Source organism: Centropristis striata, chromosome 7 (assembly GCF_030273125.1).
Source record: "Centropristis striata isolate RG_2023a ecotype Rhode Island chromosome 7, C.striata_1.0, whole genome shotgun sequence".
Classification (NCBI taxonomy): domain Eukaryota; kingdom Metazoa; phylum Chordata; class Actinopteri; order Perciformes; family Serranidae; genus Centropristis; species Centropristis striata.
This window is the reverse complement of record NC_081523.1, coordinates 3,378,307-3,390,512: the sequence shown is the minus strand read 5'-3', so window position 1 is coordinate 3,390,512 and position 12,206 is coordinate 3,378,307. Positions and strand designations below refer to the sequence as shown.

Sequence of the window (12,206 nt, the reverse complement as noted above, 5' to 3'; positions counted from 1 at the left end):
CACACTTCCTACTGCTGCACAACGCCACCGCAGAGGACACTAAACACACTTTGTAGTTGTATTCTTTTCTTCGATTACTTGTCTCTCTGATAAAGTCAAAAGAGCTCAAAAACTCTGACTTTTAAGTTGTCTGGATGAGTTAAATGTCAGAAATGTAAATGGAGTACCAAAGGTTGACCACTTAGTGTGATTTACACTGTTAGAATAATCTGTAAAAGAGACAAAATTACTAAAAAAGACACAAAATAAAATAAAAAAAAGACACAAAATGACCAAAAAAGACTTTTTAAAATAATTTTGTGTCTTTTTTAAATAATTTTGTGTCTTTTTTAAAAAGATAATGTTGTGTCTTTTTCAGTAATTTTGTGTCTTTTTTGGTAATTCTGTGTCTTTTTTAAATAATTTTGTGTCTTTTTTTAAAAGATAATTTTGTGTCTTTTTCAGTAATTTTGTGTCTTTTTTGGTAATTCTGTGTCTTGTTTAATAATTTTGAGTCTTTTTTTGGTTATTTTGTGTCTTTTTTTGTAATTTTGTGTCTTTTTTGTAATTTTGTGTATTTTTTGGGTCATTTTCTGTATTTTTTTTGGTCATTTGGGTCTTTTTTATAAGTAATTTAGTTTTTTTTCTGTCATTTTGTGTCTTTTTTTTAGTAATTTTGTGTCTTTTTTTGGTCATTTTGATACTGCCTCCAGAGTTTGAGACCCCTGCTTTAGATTAAATGATTAAATATCGATCATCTGAGAGTGTTTGTGCTGATTAAACACAGAGCAGAGCATCAGAGCAATGATGACAAACAACAGAAGCTGAAAATGAAGTTAAAACTCACAAATCTCTCCACAAATGAATTCTCTCAGTATCCGATGACACGTTAAACGGATCAGATAAGAGAAGTCCAGCCACTGAATCCTCCCTCAGCTCACCGCTGACCGCAGCACCATGAATTATACATTTCAATATGTGCTTCTGCCAGATTAAACATGCATAGCACATCAGCTGTCATACAATATTAACAGCTAGAGGAGCAGAGCAGAGAGGAAGAAACCTCAGTGAGGGACATCTGGCACTGGAGCATCTAATATCGGATTCTATTGGATTAAACCTCTGAAGTCCAGGAGATTTTGGTTCAAATGTGTCAACTTTCTCTGCATTAATTTCTGTTCAGCATCTTTCAGTCTGTCCTTACATCACATGCATGGCTCCTTTTTCTCCACACAAACTTGGCTATCAGTCAGATTTTTCATTTTATTTTAATTAACAAAGTATAAAGCTGCCAGGAACCCAAAATACAAACAAAAGACACAGGTTTCTATGGAACAGAAGAAAAATAAATAAATAATAAAACGACAAAACAGTCAATTTGCATGTAAATTTCAAATGGTAACAGTTTTTATTGTAGAAAGAAAATTCACAATTTAAAAATGGTCTAGAAACATAAATGTCTTTTTTGGTCATTTTGTGTCTTTTTAAAGTAATATAGTTTTTTTTCTTTCATTTTGTTTCTTTTTTTTAGTAATAATGTGTCTTTATTTTGGTCATTTTGTGTCTTTTTTTGGTCATTTTGATGCTGCCTCCAGCGGCCCCCAGGTAATTTGAGTTTGAGACCCCTGCATTATGCATCTATGGAACAGAAGAAAAATAAAAAAATAATAAAACGACAAAACAGTCAATTTGCATGTAAATTTCAAATGGTAACAGATTTTATTGTAGACAGAAAATGCACAATTTAAAAATGTTAAATTAAAGATTTTGTGTCTTTTTTTTTGGTGATTTTGTGTCTTTTTAAAATAATTTTGTGCCTTTTTTTTTGTAATTTTGTGTCTTTTTTGGGTGATTTTGTGGGGTTTTTTTGGGTCATTTTGTGTCTTTTTAAAAATAATTTTATGTATTTTTTAGTCATTTTGTGTCTTTTTTCAGTCATTTTGTGTCTTTTTTTGTCATTTTGTGTCAAAACAGTCTCTTTGCATGTAAATTAAAAATAGTAATAGTTTTCATTGTGGAAAGAAAATTCACATTTTAAAAATGGTCTAGAAACATAAATGTCTCACTGTGAAAGCTCCTATGATTGAACTTTAACTGGCTTTCTCAGCTTGTCTACATATCAGATATAAATCAGGTTTATTACTGTAAATACTTACTGTAATTTTGTGTCTTTTTAAAATAATTTTGTGTCTTTTATAGTAATTTTGTGTCTTTTTGGGTGATTTTGTGTCTTTTTTTGGGTAATTTTGTGTCTTTATTAGTAATTTTGTGTGTTTTTTTGGTGATTTTGTGTCTTTTTGGGTCATTTTGTGTCTTTTTAAAAATAATTTTGTGTCTTTTTTAATAATTTTGTCTCTTTTTTTTTTTTTAAAGTAATTCTGTGTCTTTTTTGATGATTTTGTGTCTTTTTTTGTCATTTTGTGTCAAAACAGTCTATTTGCATGTAAATTAAAAATAGTAATAGTTTTCACATTTTAAAAATGGTCTAGAAACATAAATGTCACACTGTGAAAGCTCCTATGATTGAACTTTAACTGGCTTTCTCAGCTTGTCTACATATCATATGTAAATAAAGTTATTACTGTAAATAAAACATGTGTATTTTCAATAAATAGATGGACTCCAGAGGGTTAAAGCAGCTAAGAAAGAGATTAGAGTGAAATAATGCTTTTACCACAATGAAGTGGCAAGAAATTAACTTAGGACAGCAAAATAAAAGCACCATTCTTTGTATTTTTTTTGGTTTTATATTACACATAATGGAGCTCATTTATCAAGGGAACGTAGAAACGCAGATCCTCTAAATAAATAGAGCAAATAGAGCAAGACTGATATAATATATATGATATAATAGGGCAGTTGTAGATATGTGAATAGCAGGGGAGCAGATGGGACGAAGCTGCCAGCAAATTATTTTAACTAAATTTCCACTCCATGCCTTAACCCAGGGGTCTCAAACTCAAATTACCTGGGGGCCGCTGTCAAAAATGACAGAAAACAACTAAATTACTTAAAAAAGAAACAAAATGACCAAAAGAAGACATTAAATTACCAAAAAAGACACAAAATTATTTTAAAAGACACAAAATGACCCAAAAAAGACAAAAATGACGAAAAAAAGACACAAAATTACTAAAAAAAGACACAAAATTATTTTTAAAACACACAAAATTACCCCAAAAAGACACAAAATGACCAAAAAAAACGCACAAAATTACCAAAAAAGACACAAAACTATTTTAAAATAGACACAAAATTACCAAAAAAGACACAAAATGACAGAAAAAAACTAAATTACTTAAAGAAGAAACAAAATTACCCAAAAAAGACACAAAATTACCAAAAAGACACAAAATTACTAAAAAAGACACAAAATTACCCAAAAAGACAAAAAATTACTAAATAAAGACACAACATTATTTTAAAAAGACACAAAATTACCAAAAAAGACAAAAAATGACTAAATAAAGACACAAAATTACTAAAAAAGTCACAAAATTACCAAAAAAAGTAATTAAACCTTCCACACACAACACAGTATTGTGTCATTCATATAAAACTCACATTAAACTTTCATATCAAGGAGGGGGCCACAAAATATCGTCACAAGGGCCACAACTGGCCCGTTGGCCTTTAATTAATAAATGTAGAGCCTTGTAGAAATGATCGTACGCCCACTTTACGCTCATTTCTGTCGTACGCTCGTTTGATAAATGAGGGCAAATGTGTATAACTATAAAACTGACACCTTGGTTTTTAATATTATACCCAAAAATGTGGGTCATTAATACATTTTGAGGGATAAAAAAGAAGAACTTTAAAGCTACTTAAAGGCACATTTAAGGCGAGTATCTCGGTTCAAGAGGTTAAAACCAATTTGACTAATAAAAAAGTCAGGAAACACATTAAGATTTCTGAGCTTTAAAGCCTCAGAGGCAGAGGTTGTAGAAGAGAAAGGCGGAGCAGCTCGGCATCAGGAGGCCGGAGCTAATCATGAAATCCTGCAGATTAAATCAGTTTGAGTTAAAAAGCTGCCATCAGCTTTTCTACTTTCATTGAGTGGAGGAAGAGAGCGGTGACGTGCTCCGCAGCTCAACCGGCAAATTAACAGCTCAACAACTAAAATAAGCCGTTATATGAACAGACAGACGTGTTTTCTTTTCTTATTCTATATGAGATATATCATGTATGTTGTTCATCAACTTCACTGAAGCATTGAAACATCCTCCAGAAGAGAAATATTACACAATCTGTCATAGTGGCAAATACTCTCTTCATACTAATGCATCCAGCTCCACTCAGAGTTTGTACAGTTTAATTATTCTACATGACAAAACGCTGCACAGGATTTTATTCAAATGGTGAAAAATAAATTTTACAGTTACCTGCAGTGGCTAAAACATAAACCTCCTTCATCCTTATGACATATATTAAACTACAGAAGGGAAACAGTGAAAGAAGATATACTGTGATATATGGCTGCACAATTAATCCAATTTTAATCGTGATCACGATTTTGGCTGCCACAATTAAATTAACCTGATCGTCGGTGATATTTGCATTTTAAAATGCGTCTCTCCTGCAGATCTAATCAACACAACAACCAACCACCAGGGGGCGGGGCCGTTTTTATCCCCTGAAAAAAGCCTGGTTGCTGATTGGATAGAACGCTAAGCAGGATGTGACAGCCCAGTCCTCCTGCAGCAGTCTCTCCCAGCTGCAGAGCCGGAGGTGATGTTTAACCTCTAGCGTCCAGTCTGCAAATTGCTAACAGGCTAACAGTTAGCTCTGTAGCAGTACAGTGTGTATGTGCTTACAGGCTAACAGTTAGCTCTGTAGCAGTACAGTGTGTATGTGCTAACAGGCTAACAGCTAGCTCTGTAGCAGTACAGTGTGTATGTGCTAAGAGGCTAACAGTTAGCTCTGTAGCAGTACAGTGTGTATATGCTAACAGGCTAACAGCTAGCTCTGTAGCAGTACAGTGTGTATGTGCTAACAGGCTAACAGTTAGCTCTGTAGCAGTACAGTGTGTATGTGCTAACAGGCTAACAGTTAGCTCTGTAGCAGTACAGTGTGTATGTGCTAACAGGCTAACAGTTAGCTCTGTAGCAGCACAGTGTGTATGTGCTAACAGGCTAACAGTTAGCTCTGTAGCAGTACAGTGTGTATGTGCTGCTGCTGCAGGAGGTGTTCACTTAGCGATCTCTGTTTGTTTACAACAAGCACCAGACACAAAAAACTGTTCTTATTGTTTGTTTAAAAGTAGTGCAATAAAAAAAATACAGATGTTTTCTCTAACATGATGAATAATCGTGATTAATAATTGTGATTACAATATTGATCACAATAATCGTGATTATCATTTTGGCCATAATCGTGCAGCCCTAGTAAGAGTGAAAAATTGTGCCAGCTCTCCTCTTGTTTACAGCAGGTTTTAAGCTATAAAAGCAGTAAAAATGAGATCAAAACAATCAAGTTTTTGGCCGGACAGCAAAACAATGAGCTGAAATCACTATAAAGCTATATATATGTGTATTGTATCAGCATATTTGTTGTCCATTGCATTGATAATCATGGAGTTGCAGCAGCCTTGGACACATAAAATGTTCTTTCCTCAGCAATAATCAGGAAATGGCTGTGCCAAGAGATTTCCTGAGTGGATTGAAATATTTCAGGAAATGTAGAACTGGGAAGGACCGACTTCTTCTCTGAGACATGCCACTGATAAATAAAAAAATAAAATATCACCCTGTCTGAATGTGAGCTACCTTTTTGTTGTTGTTGTTTGGAAACCTTCGTCTTATTTCTCTTTATAGCTGAGGCATCAGAACAGACTTTAGGTTTAGAACCTTGTTTTTTATGTGTTAGCATCAGAGACCATAAGGAGGATTTTCAAAGAGTTTTATGTTTAAGAAAGTAGCTTTGTGGGTACATTTGCAGGATGTTAAAAAATCATTGCACAATCCACATAAAAAGGTCTACTTTCATTGCAGCTGAATAAACAACTTGGTTTTAAAAACCCCATATAGTGCTCTAGGAGAGAAGTGTGTGTGTGTGTGTGTGTGTGTGTTTGTAATTGCTTCAAGGTTTGAATTGAAGTTTTACTATTTTTGCAAATTCCACAATTATAGAATTGGCTTCTTCGAAAAATATCTAAATTTCATTGTTTTATGTAAAAGTAGGTCCCCATTATTCACCAAATAATCTGTGTGAAATATGCTAATTCATGTAAATGATGTACCCTGAAAGCATGTTTACTGGTTTTTCCCGGATGTCCCCATAAAGCCTGATTAAAACATCACTTCATCATTTCAGAGGTTTGAAGGCGTGTATAGGCTAACTGAGTTATGGCAAGTTTACTCAATTTTTTTCAGCTCTCTCCAACCTCTAGAAAGGGTGGTCCCCACAAGTGATGATTAAAACAGTCCCCATGATCTATGAAAACCAGTATGTGTGTGTGTGTGTGTGTGTGTGTGTGTGTGTGTGTGTGTGTGTGTGTGTGTGTGTGTGTGTGTGTGTATATGTGTGTGTGTGTAGCCTTACGTTGGTGACGGCGTCTATGTTGGCTCCAGCCAGGCAGAGATGGCGGACGACCTCCAGGCTCCCGTTGTTGGCAGCCAGGTGGAGCGGCGTTCTGCCGTACTGGAAGAAGAGAGAAAAATATCAACAATTATTTGGTTTAAAATCTACAGACTCTGGTGTGAAAAAAACCTGCAAAGCCTGGAGCTGGCACTGAAGAAACTCAGCAGGATGTTTTGCCAAGTTTTTAGTAGATTATAACAAGATAAAGACTGGATGAGAATGTCTGTTTCATTTTATACAGGCTCAGGGCCGGCTCTAGCCCATTTGGTGTCCTAGGCGAGATCCACTCATGTTGAACAGCTGCGCTAGCTGTTTCACGGAGGGTGGAACTCCTGTTTTTGTTTGCCCATGGTGCCAACCAGCTATATAATACAACTGTCTGTCTATAGAATTATTAACTTACAAGTCAATTTGCAAAGAAGCACAGCTGGAGACCGCTAACAAAGTTAGAGACAAGAGAGACAATGAAAGTGCAAACCACGCAAAAAATGTGCTTAACTATGTTAAGCTAGCGTTGCTTTATTTCAACCTAGCTAGCACGCTAATACAAATGAAACGTCTTCAAACAAAAAGGCATTTAAAAAAAGATTGGGACTTCTTCTCTCTTCATCTTGCAACATATATCAAAACATAATGTGTCTGTCACTTGACGTGACCTGACCTCTGTGACAGCGGTCTGACCGTCTAAAGGGGGGCAAGGCAATGATCTGTGACAGCGATCTGACTGTCTAAAGGGGGCAAGGCAATGACCACACGTCACGTGACTCAGCAACAAAAGTGAGAACATTTTTTATTTTGTTAATATTTCTTATTTTCAAGACAGAACACAAAGGGAGGGCGACAATGGGCATCGAAAATGATTATTGTTTTTTTTTTCTCTCCCTCGAGGGTGACTGGCGGCACCCCTCCAGCAGATGGCGGTCTAGGCGACCGCCTATATCGCCTAGAGCCGGCCCTGTACAGGTACATCTCAAAAAATTAGAATATTGTGAAAGATTTCCATATTTCTGTCAACAATTTCAGAAAGTGAAACTCGTAATCTCCATAATCCAGCACAGATAAAAAAGTTGCAGCGACAAGTCGCTTTTTTACGTTAAAAGAAAAACAAAACTTGTTTCGGGTACTTTCGATGTTTAATCTCTAATTTGTTCAGTTTATTACAGGAGTGTTCCTTATTTTTCATCATAAAAACTGATTCTAAAGTTGAAAATGTGTGAACTTTCCCAGCAAGAGGATTGTTTCTGTCAGTTCAACTACATTGAAGGAAACAGATCATTTTTCTTCCACTCTATCAAACTTGCACAGAACCGTGACTCCCAAACTGGAGTATGAACCAAACCATGACCTTTGTGTACCATTACACCCCTACTGAACTTTATTAATAACACCAATGCAACTTGCAGCGTTGATTTTCTTTCAGTCACATTAAATGCATAATTTTTCTTACAACCCAGCACCCACATGGTGGCGTTCCAGTTGGTTGAGTGGCTACAATAACTCAGTGATAGAAAGGTGAGATTTGAGGAATAAAAATGGTAATCAAAACAGGAGCAATGTGTCCTCTGCAGTTACCATAATGACAGCAATTATTAATAGCAATCACTATCTCTTCCCTCCATATGTAGTAAACCCCAAACACTGATACACCCTAAAAGTTTTCTCTGTCAGGAGAAAAAAGAGAAGCTTTGCAAAAAGATCAATAGCCACTTCTTCAGAACAACGACATAAAATGACAAAAAAGACACAAAATGACCAAAAAGAGACATAAAATGACAAAAAAGACGCAAAATGACAAAAAAGAGACATAAAATGAGCAAAAAGACACAAAATAACCAAAAAGAGACACAAAATGACCAAAAAGAGACATAATTACCAAAAAAACTGAAAAATGACCAAAAAAGACACAAAATGACCAAAAAAACCTGAAAAATGACCAAAAAGAGACATAAAATGACCAAAAAGACAGAAAAATTACCAAAAAAGACACAACGTGACCAAAAAGAGACATAAAATGACCAAAAAGAGACATAAAATTACCAAAAAACTGAAAAATTACCAAAAAGAGACACAAAATTACCAAAAAGAGACATAAAATGACAAAAAGACACAAAATGACCAAAAAGAGACACAAAATTACCAAAAAGAGACATAAAATGACAAAAAAAGACACAAAATTACCAAAAAGAGACATGAAATGACCAAAAAGAGACATAAAATTACCAAAAACAGACACAATTTGATTTAGCATATCAGATATCGGCAAAAAAATCCAATATTGTACATCCCGACAGCAATTATTAATAGCAATCACTATCTCTTCCCTCCATATGTAGAAACCCCAAACACTGATACACCCTAAAAGTTTTCTCTGTCAGGAGACAAAAGAGAAGCTTTGCTAAAAGATCAATAGCCACTTCTTCAGAACAACACTTGTTTGAAAGCAGCATTTCAATCAATTCCCTTTTGTCACAACTTGAAAAAACAAGGCGGCATTCATCCTGTTTTCATTCTGCTGTAAACACAACCGGAGACATTTTCAATTCCAACCTCCTCGTTTTTCTCCCCGGTGTCTGCAGCCGACAGCCAAGACAAACCCAGGCGCAGCAACGTGTGATGTGCTGCTTTCGATAAGCAGGAAAAAATAAATAAAAAACAAGCAGAAAGTGAAAATAATGAATAAATCAAACATCTCCGGCAGAGCTGTCTGCTCCACTTCACTAGCCTCAACTATTCTTGGAGAAAAAAAATGTTTCCGTATGCAGAAAAGGCTGTGGGGGCTACCAGTGTTTGAAAAAAAAAAAAAAAAAGCAATCCCTTCTCAGAATACATTAAAATGGATGGCGTCAAAATAGAAAGTGAAAAGGCAGAAACGTGTGGGAAGTCCTGCCTGGCAGAGCAGCGAAGCAGGATCTTCATTCAGATAGAACGCCAGCTCACAGAACCACAATAAAGAACATTTAGAGGCCAATAAATCGCTCACAGATGTAAAACGTCAGCTGAATTTTAACTACGACCACAATAAATACACATATATTAAATATTCTTACAAGCGATACATGGAATGCCTTTTTTTTGGTAATTTTTGTGTCTTTTTTGCCATTTTATGTCTCTTTTTGGTCATTTTTGTGTCTTTCTGGTAATTTTGTTTCTTTTTTGGTCATTTTGTGTCTTTTTGGTCATTTTATGGTCATTTTGGGGTTTTTTTTGGTAATTTTTCTGTCTTTTTGGTCATTTTATGTCTCTTTATGGTTATTTTATGTCTCTTTTTGGTGATTTTGTGTCTATTTTGTCATTTTATGTCACTTTTTGGTAATTATGTGTCTTTTTTGCCATTTTATGTCTCTTTTTGGTCATTTTGTGTCTTTTTTTGGTAATTTTATGTCTCTTTTTGGTAATTTTTGTGTCTTTCTGGTAATTTTGTTTCTTTTTTGGTCATTTTGTGTCTCTTTTTGGTAATTTTGTGTCTATTTTGTCATTTTATGTCTCTTTTTAGTAATTTTGGGTCTTTTTTGGTAATTTTTTTGTCTTTTTGGTAATATTGTGTCTTTTTTTGGTAATTTGTGTCTTCTTGGTCATTTTATGGTCATTTTGGGGTTTTTTTGGTAATTTTTCTGTCTTTTTGGTCATTTTATGTCTCTTTATGGTTATTTTATGTCTCTTTTTGGTGATTTTGTGTCTATTTTGTCATTTTATGTCACTTTTTGGTAATTTTGTGTCTTTTTTTGGTAATTTTTATCTCTTTTTGGTCATTTTGTGTCCTTTTTTGGCATTTTATGTTACTTTTTGGTCATTTTGTGTATTTTTTGGTCATTTTATGTCTCATTTTGGTAATTTTGGGTCGTTTTTGGTAATTTTTCTGTCTTTTTGGTCATTTTATGTCTCTTTTTGGTAATTTTGGGTCTTTTTTGGTAATTTTTCTGTCTTTTTGGTCATTTTATGTCTCTTTTTGGTAATTTGGTGTCTTTTTTTTGTCATTTTATGTCACATTTTGGTAATTTTGTGTCTTTTTTGGGTAATTTTATGTCTCTTTTTGGTAATTTTGTGTCTCTTTTTGGTAATTTTATGTCTCTTTTTGGTAATTTTGTATCTTTTTTGTCATTTAATGTCACTTTTTGGTAATTTTGTATCTTTTTTTGTTAAGTTTGTGTCTTTTTTTGGTCATTTTACATCCTTTTTTGGTAATTTTATGCATTTCCTTGGTATTTTCCAGCAGGACTTGGCACCTGCCCACACTGGCAAAGGTACCAAAAGCTGCTTCAATGACCATGGTGTTACTGGGCTGAGAGGCCAATAAATTGCTCACAGATGTAACACGTCAGCTGAATTTTAACTACGACCACAACAAATACACATAAATTAAATACTCTTGCAAGCGATATACAGGATGCCAGATTTATGACCTCAGTCATGATTAGATTGGATCACACAGCATAAAAATCCTGCGGGTGCATGTATTTACACTGAGAGAAATCCCTTTAATCCCTTCAATATGTTTGCTTTATCTGTTTATTTATCCCTCTGTTTGGCTTGTGATTAGCTCTAGTTTAGCCTGGAGGGAACCGCTAACACTATATGGTCAAAAGTATGTGGACACCTGTAAATTAAACCCATGTGTGACTGTTAAAACATCTAATTTATGAACTGTAGCCATTAATCTGCAGCTATAACAGTCTCCACTCTTTTAGAGAGGCTTTTCACCAGGTTTTTGGAACCTGCAGGGATTTAACCCCAAATCAGACACAAGAGCTTTGATGAACTGACCCTTTAACCTGCTGATACAGGTACAGCTAAGAAAAATAAGAATATTGTGAAAAAGTTTTTGGTCATTTTATGTATTTTCTTGGTTATGTTATGTCTCTTTATGGTAATTTTGTGTCTTTTTTGGTCATTTTTGTGTCTTTTGCGTCTTTTTTTGGTCATTTTACACCCTTTTTTGGTCATTTTATGTATTTTCTTAGATATGTTACGTCTCTTTTCGGTCATTTTGTGTCTTTTTTTGTCATTTTATGTCTCTTTTTTGTAATTTTGTGTATTTTCTTGGTTATGTTGTGTGTTTTTTTGGTAATTTTATGCATTTCCTTGGTGTTTTTTGTCTCTTTTGGTCATTTTATGTATTTTCTTGGTAACAAAAGATGATAAAGCCATCTACAATCTGTCATTTTATAGATTACAGGTACATCTCAAAAAATTTTAATAGCCTGAAAAAGTTCTATTTTTTGTCAATTATTTCAGAAAATGAAACCGATAAATTATATAGATTCATTACACACACAATATTTCAAGCCTGTTTTTATTGTAATTTTGATGATTCTGGCTTAGAGATAATGAAAACACAAAACTCAGCGTGTCAGTATAAAATGAGAATATTGTGAAGAAGTTTGATTTTTTTTTTCTTCTTGTAAATCTGTATTTTTCTCATACATTTTTTTGATTTTTATCATAATTTTTTAATTTTTTCTTGTAAATTTATTTGTTTTTCTTGTAAATTCATGAGTTTTTTCTGTTAAATTTGCGATTTTTTTCTCATATAATTTGTGATTTTTTTCTCACATATTTGTGATTTTTCTCCTTGTAAATTTGTCTTTTTCTCACATAATTTGTGATTTTTTCCTTATATATTTGTGATTTTTTTTTTCTCCTTGTAA

The 12,206-nt window shown here is 34.0% G+C and overlaps 1 protein-coding gene across 1 annotated transcript in view; it reads right to left on the bottom strand.

Moving 5' to 3' along the window:
* The window catches only part of LOC131974545 (death-associated protein kinase 1-like), a 169,952-nt gene that overhangs the window by 28,487 nt on the left and 129,259 nt on the right, over window positions 1-12,206 (bottom strand). Inside the window, 1 exon segment of the mRNA XM_059336900.1 lies at window positions 6,523-6,621. Coding sequence (XP_059192883.1) covers window positions 6,523-6,621 — 99 coding nt within the window.